The 16,782-nt window shown below is 38.6% G+C and overlaps 1 protein-coding gene across 7 annotated transcripts in view; it reads left to right on the top strand.

Moving 5' to 3' along the window:
- The window catches only part of ARMC8 (armadillo repeat containing 8), an 82,160-nt gene that overhangs the window by 22,704 nt on the left and 42,674 nt on the right, over nt 1–16,782 (top strand). For all 7 annotated transcript variants that reach the window (XM_076341739.1, XM_076341740.1, XM_076341746.1 and 4 more), the window contains 2 exons: nt 12,211–12,353; nt 12,454–12,551. In XM_076341739.1, coding sequence (XP_076197854.1) covers nt 12,211–12,353; nt 12,454–12,551 — 241 coding nt within the window. The remainder of the gene's footprint in view (nt 1–12,210; nt 12,354–12,453; nt 12,552–16,782) is intronic.

Consider the following 16,782-nt stretch of genomic DNA (forward strand, 5'->3'; position numbering starts at 1 on the left):
GATGGCAACTCCTTCCTGTCTAATTTGTCCGTGCAACACCATTTGTTAAAGAGAGAATAAAACCCAAACCATTCTTCAGCATGAGGGGATGAAGCATGCCTGCAGTTGCTCCTGCAGACATGTGAAGAAAGATTTCTAGTTTGAGGCCTAGAGAAAGAGCAACTCTAGAAATGTCAGTGAAGTGACAGATATGAAGCTTGCAATATTATTATTTTTTGTGTTTTGAGTGATAAATTGGACTTCGATATGCTAGATAACCTGTTTTAATATGTGTGATAGGATCTTTGTTTCTAACGGGGATGAACAGTATTTAGAAAGCAAGCTGGTAGGAACAAAAAAAAGGTATAAATAATTTAAGCTCTGAAAAACCTGTACCAATTTTGAGTATCAGATTTGGGTGTTCTAACTTTTTTTCCTAGACTTTAAATACTTACCAATAAAGGGATCAAAGTCTTTTTTTAGGATAGCGAAATTGCATTTTACAGAAGGCTAGGAATCTGTTAAGTTTCCCTTGGTCAGTTGATATTCTGGGGAACAAAAACATTTTAAAACTGTAAACTAGTATTTCTGAAGAAGAGTTGGTTTGATTGTTCTGACAAAGCCATAGGTCTATCAGTAATTGTTATATGAATTGTTTTGGCACAAGATGTCTCTTAACTGCAGAAGAAAGTGTGTTGTGTATCTCTTCTCCAGAAGAGAGACCTGGTGTGCTTAGTGATTGTTGTGGTTTAACCTCAGTTGGCAACTGAGCTCCACACAGCTGCTCGCTCACTTCCCCCTGCCCCCGGTGGGATGGGGGAGAGAATCAGAAGAGTAAAAGTGAGAAAACTTGTGGGTTGAGATAAAAACAGTTTAATAATTGAAATAAAATCATAAGAAGAATATAGAAAGCAAGTGATGCACAATGCAATTGCTCACCACCCACCAATGGATGCCCAGCGAGTCCCCGAGCAGCAGCCCCCCTGGCCAGCTTTCCCCAGTTCATGTACTGAGCCTGACATCACACGGTATGGAATGTCCCTTTGGCCAGTTTGGGTCAGCTGTTCTGGCTGTGCCCCCTCCCAGCTTCTTGTGCACCTCCAGTCTTCTCAGTCAGTAGAGCATGGGAAGCTGAGAAGTCCTTGACTAGTGTAAGCACTACTTAGCAACAACTAAACATCGGTGTGTTATCAACATTATTCTCATCCTAAATCCAAAGCACAGCACTGTACCAGCTACTAGGAAGGAAATTAACTCTATCCCAGCTGAAATCAGGACAGTGAGGCACAGAATAATTATGATCTTCTTAGCTTGTTACATCTTTTATAAAGTAGTTTTTGGCAAGATAGTGTCCAAGGCCAGAAAATACTAGGTTCTACTAAAGTTCTGATCTCCAGTTTGCCTTCCAGTGTTGGTACTTTTTCAACGTGGTCTGTTTCAGTGGGAAACCATTTGGGTACACAGCACAAACATGGAGTTGGGTTTTTTTGCAGGTGGGGGTCTGTTTCTTAGAGAAGGGTTGCTGAGTATGCAACATGCTAGCACCTGTTGTCCTGATGCTACCTTCCACTTTAAACATAATCTGATGAGGTGATGACTTAGGTTCAAATGGGCCTTCAAGCTTCATGCCTGTGTTTTGAGCTTTTTTCTTTATTTTTGCTTGGCGTCTTTCTTCTCTGAAATTAGTATTTCTGGAGTAATCTTGTCCCTAATCCCTCAATGCTCAGTAGCAACTCCTTTCTTGCGTTCCTTTGTCTGAAAACTTCTGTTGGTAGAAGTGCAGCTTTTGTGGCTTGCATCTCCTCTTTCTGTTGCCTTGGGATTAGGACTTTGTTACACTAATGAAACTGCCTTTGGTGGCTCTGACCCAGGCAGTGTATGTAAAGGTGGAGGTGAAAAGCCAAGTTGATTTAACAGGTCTCTTCTTCTGACAGAGGGTTATCTCACTGAACCACCCCTCTATGTTTGTGATCATCCTACTACCACTTCTTGTGTTCATGTTTGTGTGACTGCACAGAAAACTTCTTCAGCTCAATAATCACAGAAAAACTAACTTTCACAAAAGAGCAAGTATTGTTCTGTTGAGTTAAAAAAAAAGGATAGATGAGCACAGACAAAGGAGAGAGCAAGACTGCCCCATAGCAGTAGAGAAATGTATGTACATCTGCACCTTGCAGTGCTGAGAGGCTGCTGCTGGTGACAATGTGATGAATCTCCACCAATGGAAGTATTGAAAAACAAGCAAGACAGTAACTTCAAATGATTGATGTTGCCTTGGAGTAAGGTCAGTGACTAGAGGATCTGTCAAGATTCCTTACAGCTCTGGTTCTGTGATCTTCAGTTCCCATCTAATTCACCTGCTGACTGCAGAAGCTGTAAGGTGTTAGATCAACTTGTACTGCATGACTGCTGCTGGTGGTGTTAATAAGAAGTGTACTAGTTATCAATTACACACATCTTTTGAAACATTCATGATTTCTGGCATGTTACCAGCTTTCTTTCAAGAGCTCGGACAGTACATTTGGATATAGTATTACTAGGTCTGTCATGCACATTAATGAGGTGTTTTGTCCAAACTTCTTGGACATCTTTACGAGAGCAAGGCACAGTTGTTTCCTGATGCCTTGTTCTGTTCTTGGCTGCACTTCGCATTGGGATTTTCTGTGTCATGTACTCCATAGGGTAGGGATCTGTGCCCAAACCTAGTGGTTTGTGTGCTTAGGTGAAGGAGCTGCATCTGTGATGCTGGTATTTTTAAAGGCTTCCTTTGCTCTAGAGTGGTGAAAGAGGTGGAGAGCAGAGGCCCTAATAGGCCTCCTGTGGTTGTCCTTGCTTTTTTCTTCAAAGCAAGTCAGGAGTTGGGGCCTGTTTATATAATTATACATCTCTTTATGAGGAATAACCCTCACCATGAGAGTTATGTATAACTGGAAGAAGGTATTCTTCTAACCCAGCTATGAAGTACACGTGAGTCAAGGCAAATATTTGCAGTCAGCAGGACTGTACTAAAGCTGATTTTGTTTAAAAGCTGTGCAGCCCTCTCTCTCTGAAGTGGCTTTTCTATTAGCAAAAAGGAAGTTGTTAATATAAGCTGTACTTCTAATGACACCTTTTAAATTCTGTATTTTTAAATTCTGTATTTTTATTAGAATTTTAAGTTTCAGGTTTAAAAACATGTAAAAGGTAGCTTTATGATATCTCATGGTGTCTGTTCCTAAGGAGCTGTAAGAGACACATCTGTAAAAAAAGTATTCAAAAACGTATTCTTGACATCCTCTTTCATGTGCAGAAACTGAATGTTGGGCGGTAATATGAAACAGAGTGGGAATATCGTGTAGCCATTTTGTATACAATGGAGAATTTAAAAATGCAAGTGAATGGGAAGTCAAAACATAGCTTAATTTTTGTTTTAAGGTTGCTTAGCATCCTCAGACAAAAACCTTTTAAAATTGGTTTGTCTAAATGAACAGTAGTTTTTCAGATGGTGGTCATAGGCTGCCTGATTCATTGATGTTTTAACATGGAAAAAATATTTCCACACAGGAATTTCTGGAACATTTAGAATAAAGTCTGCGTGTTGGTAGTTTATAAAGGTAAATGGAATGAACAATTCAACAATGAACTTATTCATAAGACATCAGTCTTGAGCAAAGTGGTAAGATGGTTGAAGCAAGACTGGATGAAGATGTTGCTTTATATAATGCCTATTAACACATTTCTTGTAAAACAAGAAGCTTGTATCATCTCAAAAATAGTCTTTCTTTGATGGAGGCAACTGCCCTAGTCCTATAAATTATTTGAGCTTGTGTCACACTTCAATACTAAACTGAATCAGTGTAATTCACTGTGTAAGTTAAACAGCTTTGAGTGTTGCTAGTGTAAATTTACCTCTGTTGGCTTTCAGGGGTTGTGTGTTGATCCCACATATTCTAGTATAAATGTCTGCAAAGAAAGGATGTATTTATTTTTTGCTAAATGGCTTGTGGAGTAGTCTTAGGGGGAAAAATAGAATAAATTTAGCTCATACAGACTGCAGATTTGATAGTGCTCAGGCACTTGGATGTGAGCTTTTTTTATCTAGTAACAAAAAGGAGAGGCCATACTGTAGCAACTTCAATATCCTTCAAGTTACTCTAAAAGTACGTGCATGTGAACAACTTTAGAGAGTCGGTAGCACCTTGGGGTAAGAACTAGGAAGACGGTTAGCAGTGTTATACGCTGAATGAAAGTACCTGTATTATAAAAAGGTGAATCAGACTGCACTGGCTCAGTGTAGAATAGCAAGAGTTATTTTTCAAATGAAACTGATCATTAAAGAGAAAGGTGAGGAAAAACTTGATCATAGTCCTTATTTACTCTTACATGAAAAATGTTTTTTTTTTTTAAAATTCAGACCTCTTACAGCTCAGTAGATATTATAAGGCTCCAACGCTGGATTTAGTTAAGTGAACAAAAATCAGATTGGATGCAAGTTATGCGATGTATATAGAACAAATCATAGAATATTAATGTAAGTGAAGTTGTCTAAGCATTAGAATAAATTACTAGAGCTGTAAGCTGAGACTCCTTGTTTTGTTCCTAAAGGAAAAGCTTTCTTTGTAGCTTACTTCCCTACTGCTTGCAGCACTGTAATACTGTAGAAGTAGAAGGGTGTTTTTCTCTAATCCAAGTCAATGGAGTGTTTATGTTACTGTCTCCTTTACAGACATTTAAGTAGTTGGAACATTTTCTATAGTATATTTCAAAGCTGAGTCCTACCATCACATTTCTTGACTTGGCTTTTTTAAAAAACTGACAGGTACTATTTACTTTGTATGAACTTTTTCAGAAGCAGTTATCTTTGCTTAGTAGTTTTTTTTCTTAGCTTGGTAGTAGAGTTAGCCCAGGCCCCTTGGATCCAACTTTTGGAGATTTTGAATTAACTTGTCGCTTCCAGAAGTGAGACTGTGACATCTCAGTTTAGGATACATTTCTTTGACTAACAGTCATAAAAATCACTCATATTTTTGAGTCTTCTTGTGTAAGAATCCGTAACTATTTAATTTGTCACTTCAGATATTTTACAGAAATTATTCTGTGTACTTTTAAAATGATACTTAGTTCTTGCTTTGGAAAACTCTGTGGCCAGTGATTGCTTCCTGTTATGCTGTTTGAAAAGTAATGCTTAAAATGCATTAAAAGGAGAAGTTTTTAAAAAAATTGTACGTTGCCATATCTTGTTTGATCTATTCTCATACTTTAATTCAGTTCAGTTTGGGATTGATGCTCACTGGGACTTCCCACGTCTTCAGAGGTCAACTTCTACGCATGCATTAACTTTTTATTCAATATTCTGTAAGCCAACAGTAAATAATATGCCTCAGTAGTACCTTCATCTTGTACATTCATCGCATATGTTTCCATGGTACAGTTCTCAGGCCTTCTTGCAATGGACTGGAAGACAAGCATCTTCCAAGGTAGAATAAGAAATCATGATCATTCCAGCAGATGGTGCATTCATCTGTTTTGCGAGGGACTAATAATATTCAGATAGTCATGATTGAATTAAAGCTCTTATTTATTCATATAATTTGATAAAAGGTTTAAGATTCACGGTACTGACTCGAACTGTTACCCTGAGCTCTCTTTCCGCATGCCTGCTTATGGGGCTTGATGAAGTGCTGAAAGTGTTCTTTTACTAACAGCTGAGTTTCATCTCCTTCCCAGGTATTTTAAGAACTTCAGAGATTTTTGTGACTTGTAAGTGGGATGGAATGTCAAAGAGTAAATTTCTGTTATTTTTAGCTAACTGTGAGGTCTGTGTACAGACCGGATTGATGAGGTCTAAATCATGCAAGTCTGTCTTATAGTGCACAACTCTGATGCACCACACCCATCTCAATAATCTTCAGAAGAAAGGAAAATCTGAACTGTTTACCTTCCTTGCTAAGCCACTGTAGTTGCCATTTGTTCAGCGGCTACTTTCTTTGATAGGCTTCTACTTTATCTAGAATACTGTGTGGTTTTCCTAGATGAATCCCTATCAGTTCTTTAAAATACATCATGCCTCCAGCTGACCTTATTTTTGGTTTCTAGGCATAGCTAGAAACCATGGAGTTTCATTGAAGTATCTCTCTGGATGGATTTACTGTCCTACCGCATTTAGATATGATTGCCTGGATACCATTACTGACATCTGAGACAGAGGCTTTAATCAGTTAATTGCTCTTAGAAGTGCAGGGACAAATGGAAGAAACTGTATTCTGTGTAAACATTAGAAGAAAATATCTTGGGGAAGCCTTCTAGAAGCTTGAAAAAGTAAAAATACTGCGTTTTAAACTACTTAGCATCAGACCTTGGATTAATGTTCATAAAGATGTTGCAAGATCTTTCTATTAGCTTTATTTCATTTCCTGTCTCATTGTAATGAGCTTTACTGCGGGATCACAGACTGAAGAGTGACTCAACAGGAATATTAGCACCTTTTTTCTGTTTTAGAATATCTGTTCTGTGCTTTTGGTTTCTCCTGAAGCTCTCAGGCTCTACAAAAGTGAGTTACGGTAGTTCTAGCAGAGCCTTGTTCCAGTATTTCTGCAGGTTTCGTAGAAGTCGAATGGCTGGCTGATAAGGGATAAGGTTGGATATATGGGATCCAGGTTAAGCAGGGACATCGTGTTTTTAAAAAATGTGGACTATGAACAAGTACCTTAGTAATTTTTTTTTTAAATTTCCAAAATCCAAATTATGACCTTCCCTTTTATCCCCTGCTTGTACATGCTGTTTTTCTACCTTTTTATCCTTTTAATATTAATACACAGGAGGAATGTATTACAAACATCTTTGCTGAATTTGTCTATGCTAGACCCTGGAAACAACAGACCAGTCCCGAATGTACAGTAGTGTGCTATCCCTGTGTTTCTTGTGACAATAGAAGGATGTGGTCTTTGTCCTTAATGTTTCACAACAGTTTATTAATGCACAGTTTCATCATTTATCAATTATATGGGTTCTCCTCACTTGAAACTTTCTGTAATTTTATAGTTTGTCATTTAACTACTTAATTTTCAATGTTACTTGGTGTCAGTTCTCTCTTTTAAAGAAAGAAACAGAAAATGTTATAATATGGATGTCTAACTCCGTGGAAAACCTCATCTGAAACACAAGCATATTTTAAAGATCTAGAAAAGGATATTATTAATATTTCAAAAACTTACTGTATGTAAAATCGGAACTTAAATTTTCATCTTCACTAATTATAAAGCTTAGTTAAGGATTTCCATTTTAAACACATAGAAAGACTATAGATTATAGTCAGCGTGTTTCATTTTCACTATTTAATATTAACGTAGCTGTAACATCTGTTCCAAGTGCAGAGTGTTAATAGGAAAGAAAATAGCAATTGCTTGTTTTGGAAGAGAACAACCTTCAGAATTTAAGGTGCGTTTGGATTTTGTAAAAATCCCTTTAAAAAAAAAAGTGGTTTAGGACATGACATTGAGGTGCTGGAGCGTGTCCAAAGAAGGGCAACGAAGCTGGTGAAGGGTCTAGAGCACAAGTCCTATGAGGAGTGGCTGAGGGAACTGGGGTTGTTTCACCTGGAGAAAAGGAGGCTCAGGGGAGACCTTATTGCTCTCTACAACTACCTGAAAGGAGGTTGTAGCGAGGTGGGTGTCAGTCTCTTCTCCCAAGTAGCAAGTGATAGGACGAGAGGAAATGGCCTCAAGTTGTGCCAGGGGAGGTTTAGGTTGGATATTAGGAAAAATTTCTTCACCGAAAGGGTTGTCAAGCCTTGGAACAGGCTGCCCAGGGAAGCGGTTGAGTCACTATCCCTGGAGGTATTTAAAAGACATGTAGATGTGCTTAGGGACATGGTTTAGTGGTGGACTTGGCAATGCTAGGTTTACGGTTGGACTTGATCTTAAAGCTCTCTTCCAACCTAAACAATTCTATGATTCTATTCTATGAGTGAACATTTCTGGATATAAGGAACAGATTATTTATTGAAGTCCTTAATAATCAGAGCAGGCTATTGGTGTGATCTATACAGGGAAGATGCATCTTGGAGCAGGTTTTCAGGAATTCATAGTGAAAATGGAATGAAATACTCTTGCATTTCTAAATTGACGTCTAGGTTATTGAAAGCTATTTAAAAAAAAGTGACTGTTAGTGACAAGTTTTAATTAGTAATTAGATCCATATTTCCCAACACTTACATCGGAGGAGTCTCCTAGTATTCACCAGACAACCCCATGTCTGAAAAGCTTGTTGAATGGCTTACTAAGCTTGTTAGAAAATAATCAGTGAAAGGATTGGTTTAGTCTTGATTCTTGTTTTGGGTTTTTTTTTTCTTGGTTGGGGAGAGGCCTTGCGGATCTTAAATCTAAGAATAGGTATTTTTCTGTAACAGTGCTTCTTCAGATAATTCTGAAATGAAGCTTAGCATATCTCCAAATTAGTAGTGGTCAGTAATAATGTGTAAGTGAGGCCTTTCTCACAGGAAGGGGACAGATGCTAGTGGCCAGTTGTCTTTGCCCCAGCACTCTGAAACGTATTTCCCAGCTTAGTCCATAAAAACCAACCCAACTTAAAGCATGCTGCTGCAACACTTGTCTTGGGGTATGGTTGAGGATTTAGGGAAAAATGGAGCCTTTTATTCCCATTTTGGAGGTTGTTTTATGTTGCTTGACGACATGTTTGTTCTGTACATACTGAATTAAACTACGATTCAGTTTTATGTTCCTGCATCATAAGTAGATCTGCTTACTGCAGTATAGGTAGGGGTGAGCCTGGATATGTCCTTACAGATACCATCACTGAAGAGTTCTAACACTTACACATTTGAAGGAGCAGACTGAGAAAGCATAGTGAAAATAGTAGGAATCAAGTGCCTTAAGTCTTACTAAAATTACTGTATCATATACTGTATCATTTAAAATAATTGTAAAAAGTAACTTTTAATAAACTACTTATACCTGAAGCTGAATCATTTTGGTAACAGACTTAAAACTTTCTATTCTTTACTCCTCGTGCAGAGATGAAAGATTATATGTATGTTGCTGCTGATTTCTGTTCTTGGCTGGTCTGGGTGGTTGTCAGTGTGTTTTCTAAATTGCCAACTCTTTAAAGACAAATCTGTCAGCTTGCTTTTTAAATACCAGGGAAAAAAAAAGTTGAAATTTTGCTGTGAAATAGTGTGATACAGATTATAGAAGATAGGTAACTGTTTCTAGCAGTGGAGTTACAAATAGAACATATTGAAAACTGTTCTGCAACATTAGCTTACAAAATGTATGTGTGTAAGTTAGGGTCGAGTAAAGTCAAATCTCTGGTGTTAAAATAAAACAGCTGTACAGGTTACTGCAATAAATTAATTCATGTTCTGATCTACTCACGGTAATTCCTGTCAAATTATTTTCTACAATAAGGGATTTTTCTTGGCAATTAGCGAATGTCAATCAGAGGTAGCACAGTAGATGAGATTGCACTTTCCATATAGTAGCTCAGTGTCCAGAAAAAAATTAACATCTTTTCAAGGATGAATTTTAGCCAGCATCACCCAGTGCATTTGTACATTACCAAAGAAGCTTCTGCTTCCTGTCTATCCTTACCTGATCTAGAAGGCAGAGACCAAAACCAGCTGTCTATAAAGAAGTAATAGTAATGCAAGGTTATTCTGTCCCATTCGGATTGAAAGTGGAATGCTTTTTTTTCTTTGTGATGATTTTGCATAAGACTGATTATGTATTTTGCTTCTTTTGTAGTCTTTCAGAAACAGCACTAATCTTTACCTTGAACATAGCACAGCTTATACTTCAAAGAATACAGTACCAGAATTTGTAGCTTTAGAAACATGTAATTTAATTGCCTTAAGTATAATTTTTGTTCCTTTTCCACAAGCCAATAATATAGGTATGCTTAATTTTGAGTTTGCACAAATGATGTGTGAGATAAGCTTTTGTGGAACAGCTGATAATCTGAGCCTTTTTTACATACCTTGCTCTGTCAATATTAAAGGGGCTTACAATAAAATGAAGAACAAACAGCGGATCAGCTCCACTGAGCCATGTGGGCAGTCTGGGCCAAAGTGCCTCCGGACCGTTAGCTGGTCGCTGTAAGAAATGAGAAGAATTACACAAATTAAAGGATATGTATGCAATACTAAATTGATGTAAATTAGTCAGGAATAGATTTGTACAAGAAATTAGAAGAGGTTTCTAAATATCAGGAATAAATGGCCTTTCAGATAGATAAGCAGGGGCAAAGAACCTGGATGCGTTTGATTAAGTTTGTGGAAGGAGTGGATTAAAGAAAACAGCAATGATTCTGGAAATCTGTGCCATTCTGAATTTATGCCAGTCTGATCCTTTGAATCCGAAGGAAGTTGAAAGGAGAAAAGAGATCTGTGCTTTTGGGGTTGCTTTTATCTCATACATTAATTTTGTGCCACATTTCAACTGTTTTGTTTGTGTTCAGGAAGAAATTATATTCTCCTTAGTATGTGTTTGTGTTTTGGAGCTTTTTTCCATCATGAGATTAGCTACATCTCAAAAAGGGTACACATGTGCTTTGAGTTATAATAGCACACCTCTACTTTCTGGCTGCTGTCAAACCTGCGTTTAGAGCAAAGCAGATTCCTAGCAGATTGGCAATCAGAAAATTTTTCATCCAAATAAATTGTTAGGGAATACTGGGGGGTTATTTTGCTGTTCTCCTTCTCCAAGAGCTTGGTAAATTATCTACTGCCTGTGATAGTCTGAATTTTATGTAATGAATGTGCTGCTTATAGATATTGAAGAGACCTTTGATCATAGCTTTCTTCCAGTGACATGCCGTAGTTATGTCTGTTGGCCTTTTACTTTAGGTTTCAAATGTAGGGGATTCTAAGAAGCAATTTCTGCCTTATGTAACTGGGAAACATTTGGAGTGTGTGTTAGAAGTACTCTTCTGTGTTATTGTCTGGTGTGGGGCTGCTTGCACTTCCCTTGGTGGCTTTTCCAGTCCCATGTACCTAAATTGCATTTAGCTACTGTGTTTCCAGTTATTTTTTCCCTTGCCTTTGATTTAGGAAGTCAGCTTTTGGGACATTTTGTTTAGGGATCTATTTACCTGAGTAACTACTTCTGTTCCTTTCAGCAGTGGGGTAGAAGCTGGCTTTTGTCTCCTTTTTGCTCCTGGAGAAGGCTTCAGTATACTGCCTGGCTTTAGGAGAGACCTTTTCAAACTAGACAGAGTAGTGTGTTACTAAATTGAGAATATTTATATTTTAGCTCAGTGAATCTAGAAAAGTGACTGTGTATGTTACATATACAGAGAGAATTGTATCTCAATGTCCAAGTCATCTTACCTGTTAAAGTTTTGCTCAGACTTGTATGTAATGTGGGAGCTCTTAGTTAAACGGTTTTCATCTTAAGCTTATAAACCATCTGAATCTTCAAGTGATTATCTTCTGTACTGATGTGAGGTAGGAATGTGGTTGCTATCTGGGCTCTTTGCATAACTCAAATTTAGACTGAAAGTGTTCGGTGACCTCTGCTGTGATTCAGGTGCTACTGATGTAATCTAAAATATGTTCAAAGGGGCTCCTAGGTATCTTGATACTGTATAAAGAATCCAAATTGATTGAGACCCAAGGTATGCATTTGGCAAGATGTGTTTTAGGCTTGAAGTGATCCTGCTTAGCTGCAATTCAGCTGCCTTCCAGCACATAAAACTTTTCTGGGCTTTCTTTATGTTCATATATGATCATTTCTCAATGTTAAAAACTCAGATTACTCTTAGCCCCCATGCTTGTGCTTGATGATGGAATTATTTTGCAACTGTGACCCAGAAGAAATCACTGTCAAAGATAACAATCATCATGATAGCAGTAATCATGTCCCTAGGTGTTAGGGGAGATGCATGAGGTTCCCTTCCCCATTGACATCAAACTGTAGACTTGTTTCCTTTAATTGAAATTTGGGATCTTCCTGGTATCCTGAAAGACCTCATCCTGGATGTCAGTACTGTGACACTACATTTCTAGAAAAAACAGCGCGGTATTTTTCTACCATAACAGCAAGTAAAATCTGTGTAGGAACACAGAGTGCAAAAAGGTTCTTATGAATAAAGTGTTCGTCTTACTCTTGTTCACTCTTCATCTTTCTTTTAAGGACTTCATCTTCTTTACATAGCAGGATTCAGATTTTTTTTTTTTACTAGACTTAAAAGTTCTCTTCCATCTGAATTTTCCTCTAAAAATAATTCTCTTTCCAGGTTGCTGTATTTACTTCAGCAAGAAACCTCCAGCACAGAACTGAGAACAGAATGTGCAGTGGTCCTTGGAAGCCTTGCAATGGGTACAGAGAATAATGTCAAATCCCTACTAGACTGCCATATTATCCCAGCCTTATTGCAAGGTACTTTTCCCTTAATGGATCTATGTTAGTAAATGTTCCTAAAGTACTCAAATAAGCAAAGAGAATGAAACTGAACTGTAGTTTTTGTCCATATTTATAGGATTACTGTCGCCAGATTTGAAGTTTATTGAAGCTTGCCTGCGATGTCTCCGTACCATTTTCATCAGTCCTGTAACTCCAGAGGATCTACTATACACAGTAAGTTGTTAGCAGATTCTTATGTCCTTTTAAAACCTATAGAGTTGGTGGGAGTGAAAGGTCTTGTTGTCTGCAGTAGTAATGAAGACTTGTTTGGCCAACAATGTTAGCGTTTCTCACCTGCGTTTAAGGCATCTGGCTCACCTAACATTTATAGCAATATTTGATAAGAGATGGTCAAGAAGGTAGCACACTGATAAAGAAAAAACCTAAGATTTTCAGGCTCGCGTGCAATCTTAAGGAGTAAAAACTATCTCTAAATGGTATTTACAGATATCATTATCACAGCTATATTGGCAAAAGTTAGTTTCTGAAACTTAAAATTTTATCTGACACTGTCCTCCCACACCAGATGTGAGGGTGCTTGCTTAGTTTTTGCACTTCATGTGGAAGAGTTTCACCTCCAAAATTTCTCTGCTTTTAGTTAATATATGTGTGGTTTACATTTAACTGACAGGAGGATAGAAAATGTCCTCCACTATTGCTATAATCTTGAGTTCAGCTTGGAGCATGTGAGCAATAAGGCTATTGGTGCTGACCTTGTTAAGGTGACTGGGCAAAGCCATTGATGTGGAGCCCTGTCTGAAGGTAGTGCTGTCTCTTGGCAGCAGAGACGCAAAAGGCCTTGCCCAAAATCAGTCACTGTCTCTTGGAAGGAAGGGAAAGAAGGATTTGCACTCTTCCCTCTTCCTTTGTCTCAGTGTAAGGGATGAAGCAGGCTGTGACCTGAAAACCGTACTGTACAAGCAATCGCTTTCTGCTAGGAAAAGGGTAGCATTGCACCAGTCTGTTGGCTGGAGGTCACCGAGCAGATCCAACTTCTGAGGGTAACTGGGAGTCCACAGTGCTAACTACTCTGGTCCCACCACTCAAGGGGATGATTCTGTCGCTTGCTGAGGAAGACTTGATGCTTGTAGAGAAGGGCACAGCTGGCCTTTGATTTCATACTTTCTCTATGGTTCGGGGGTTTCTGTCATTACCAGAGACAATTTCTGTATGTTCCTAGTCCTCAATAGATTTTCTTCATGATTTTTTTTTTGTCTAGTTGTTACGCAGTGCTGTAATGTCTGTTTTGTTCTCTATTCCTTTTCTAATGATTCCTTACATTTTCATTCCAGAGTGGCAATAGGTATGTAAACTTGTTATTTTCCATGGACTCAGTTTTACCATACACCTATTCTAAATTTCGTCTTCTAATTAGTCCATCTCATGAAGTCTTTCTGCAGCTCTTCACAGCTTACCCTTGTATTTAGTATGTGTAGATAATCAGCCAGCTTTGTCCTCCACTGTTCACTGCCTTTTTTTTTTTCCCCAGTTGATTCTTGATTGTTCAGCAAGGAAACCCTCAGGGCAGATTGTTTGTGTGACCACTGAAGGCACCTCTCCCGAGTGATCTGAGAGTTTCCTCTTTGTGTCTCTGCTCCTTCCTTTGACTCCACTTCATGCTCCCAGATTCCCCCAAGTCGGCCTCTAAGAGTTCATAATTGCAGGGGCATCTGCTTCCTGCTCTCAGCATCCAAAGTCAGGGGTTAAGATGATCATCTCCATTAACAATCCATACCTCTTCCTGGGATCAGTGCTCAATAGAGACTATTAATTGCTCCCTATTTGGAGGAGAGATTTGATATCTTGAAGGGAGAGGAAGTGGAAGTCTGTGTACAGAAATGTGAAAGAACCACTATTAGCATATAAATTACCACTAACATTGTGGGAACAATATGCTTAAGATACTGGATTGTCTGTTTCATCCTTTGTTTTCTCTGCTGCACAACAATGACATCAGAACTCTGCCACCCCATTCCTTATTCAGGCAAATGTGATGTTCCTTAATTAACCATAGCTACAGGAAATGATCATCTGGTGAGGGTGCCCTTGTTCTTTAGTTTCCACTGTGTAATACCCGTTTTCCAATCTCCCAATCCAGTTGGGCACCTGAAAGTTGAATATTTTATGACTGTGCTTAAGGTCATATTTCTGCAAATCAGCTTCTTTTTTGCTTCTCTTACGGGAATACCCAAACTCATGCTTTGAAAAGTAATGAATGCAGATCCTTTGAAAAGAAGAGATGTTTTTCCTCTCTTTTGCAAGGTATAGCCGCAACCCCCACTGCTGCCAGCTGTGTTTCACAAGGCAGCAGTTGAGAAATTGTCTTTGCAATTAAAGAAGTAATTATGGGCCACATCAACACTTTATGGCAGACACTCTGTTTTTCCGACATTGATAATAACAGGAAGAACTTAAAAGTTCTTGTTTAGCCACCCTGCTCCCTCTTTGTTTCTGATCACAACAGCTCCAGGGAGACTGTCAGCATTTCCAGATAGCTTCAGATCTTGAATGAATGAAAGGGCTTATTCAGCAGCCTCTCGAGTTCTGCCTTTAACAGGTCCTATTTTGAAAGGTAAGAGACTAAGTTTGTCAATGGCTTTTCATTCTTGTCCAGCAGTTGTGGAGAAGACTTCTGAAAAGTTGGTTCCTGACTTGTATCTAAGATAGCAACTTTTCCCAGAATTTCTTCGCAGTTTGACTGCATGGAGGATGCTGTCTCTCAAACCTTGGCCAGGACTATTTCCAAGACAAGATATTATGACTTAGCTCAATGTCTCCAAGGATGTTATGGTCACTCTAGAGGTTTCAGAGGACCTCTCACTTAAGATCTGGCATACACAGGTGCTTTAAAGAGAGCTGCTTAAAGGGCCTTGAAAATATTTTTTTTCTGTTTGTAATAGGTTTGGGAGAGAATAAACATAAAATCTCATTTAAAAAAACCCCCAAAACCCAAAAACACGTCATCCACAGTAACTTGAATAGTTGTCCCAGCAGAAATGCTAGGTGTCAGAAACTATATCTTCCCTTTTGAACCTTTCCTTATAGATAGGAGCTTGAAGTATAAACTGCTGGCAGTTTTGAGCAATTATGTTCAGTTCCAAAGACAAAATAGTTCTTCAGAGGTGGAAACATTTGGGCTGTTTCCTGTAGGAACTTGGGACCTGTACTGAGAAAATGTGAAGACCCATCCATATGTGTGTTGAGCTGAATGAACACTGAGCTCTCAAAAAGACCAGGCTTTTAGTGTCTGATACTGAGATCTTACAGCAAGTTTGCTGCAGAACAGTAAGCTGTATCCAGACCTGCTGTGCCAGGTAAACATATCTTGTGGAGACTTCCTTCACTGGAAGGGTGCAGGCTTTGGTGCTGAGACCTATTTAGTGACCATCCTGCAAATGGAAATGAGGAATGACATGGAGTCCCAGGGTGAGAGATCTGTTGAGATGCAGATATATGTGCAGACTTTTTTTTTTTAAATTGTAAGATTATATTTGGAGGTGTTTTGTACATCTGAACTAGCCAGCTCAATGTAGCTAGGTGTGTTTTGGCTTGCTGAATAGATTTAAACACGAGGTCAAATCCAGTTTGACTCACAGCCTGTTGCTTCAGCTCTTGCTATTCTATTTAAAACAGAAAGAATGGATTCAGTGGCAGAAACCCTTTCCAGCTTGTTTTCTTACAGATTTTTCTCAGTTGTGATCCCATTTTCCTTCCTCAGTGGGACCCAGCTACAATTTTATTCAGAAATTGCTAGCTGTGGCTACTGTGCTGGCCTTGAAGGAAGAGGCAGATAGCAGGTACATTCTCTGCTGTGAACAAGTCTGTCCTTGCAGGAAGCTTGGAGAATGAAGGCACTGCATCAGGATGAGTTTCTCCCTGCTGTTGAGACAATGAGGAATGAAGTTTCAGGAATCTCACGTTTTCCAGCTAGTAATGTTAAGTGAAAGACATTCCTCCTTACTGTTCAGGTTCGAAATGGAAAACCTGACGTCACCTGGTGATCGACCAGGCTTGATGAAGGGGAGGAGGAACAATTCGAGGACAAGGCTAGCAGGACAGAGCAGGATATGTTACACTGATTAACAGCCAGGTATTCAGCAAGCAATGAAACCACACTGCAAAGTGTACATGTGTTCCACCATGGCTCAATGATACACAGTTACTAAAGGAGGAATCTAGGTCATCTTCTAATGCCTTACTTCTTTCATTCCTCCCGTTTGTGATGGCTGAGCCCATGCAACAAGGCTAAATATTCTCTAATCTGAACTGTTTCCTAAAAATGAGAATTGTAAAATGATGAATTCTAACTTAGAGAGCTTGAACTTAAGTTATTTGGATGAATATAAGAATTTCAGTTCTCTGACTTGGGAAAAAAGAATAATAATCCTCTGTTAAAAAGAAATGT

The sequence above is a fragment of the Aptenodytes patagonicus genome, chromosome 6 (assembly GCF_965638725.1).
Source record: "Aptenodytes patagonicus chromosome 6, bAptPat1.pri.cur, whole genome shotgun sequence".
In the NCBI taxonomy this organism is placed as follows: Eukaryota; Metazoa; Chordata; class Aves; order Sphenisciformes; family Spheniscidae; genus Aptenodytes; species Aptenodytes patagonicus.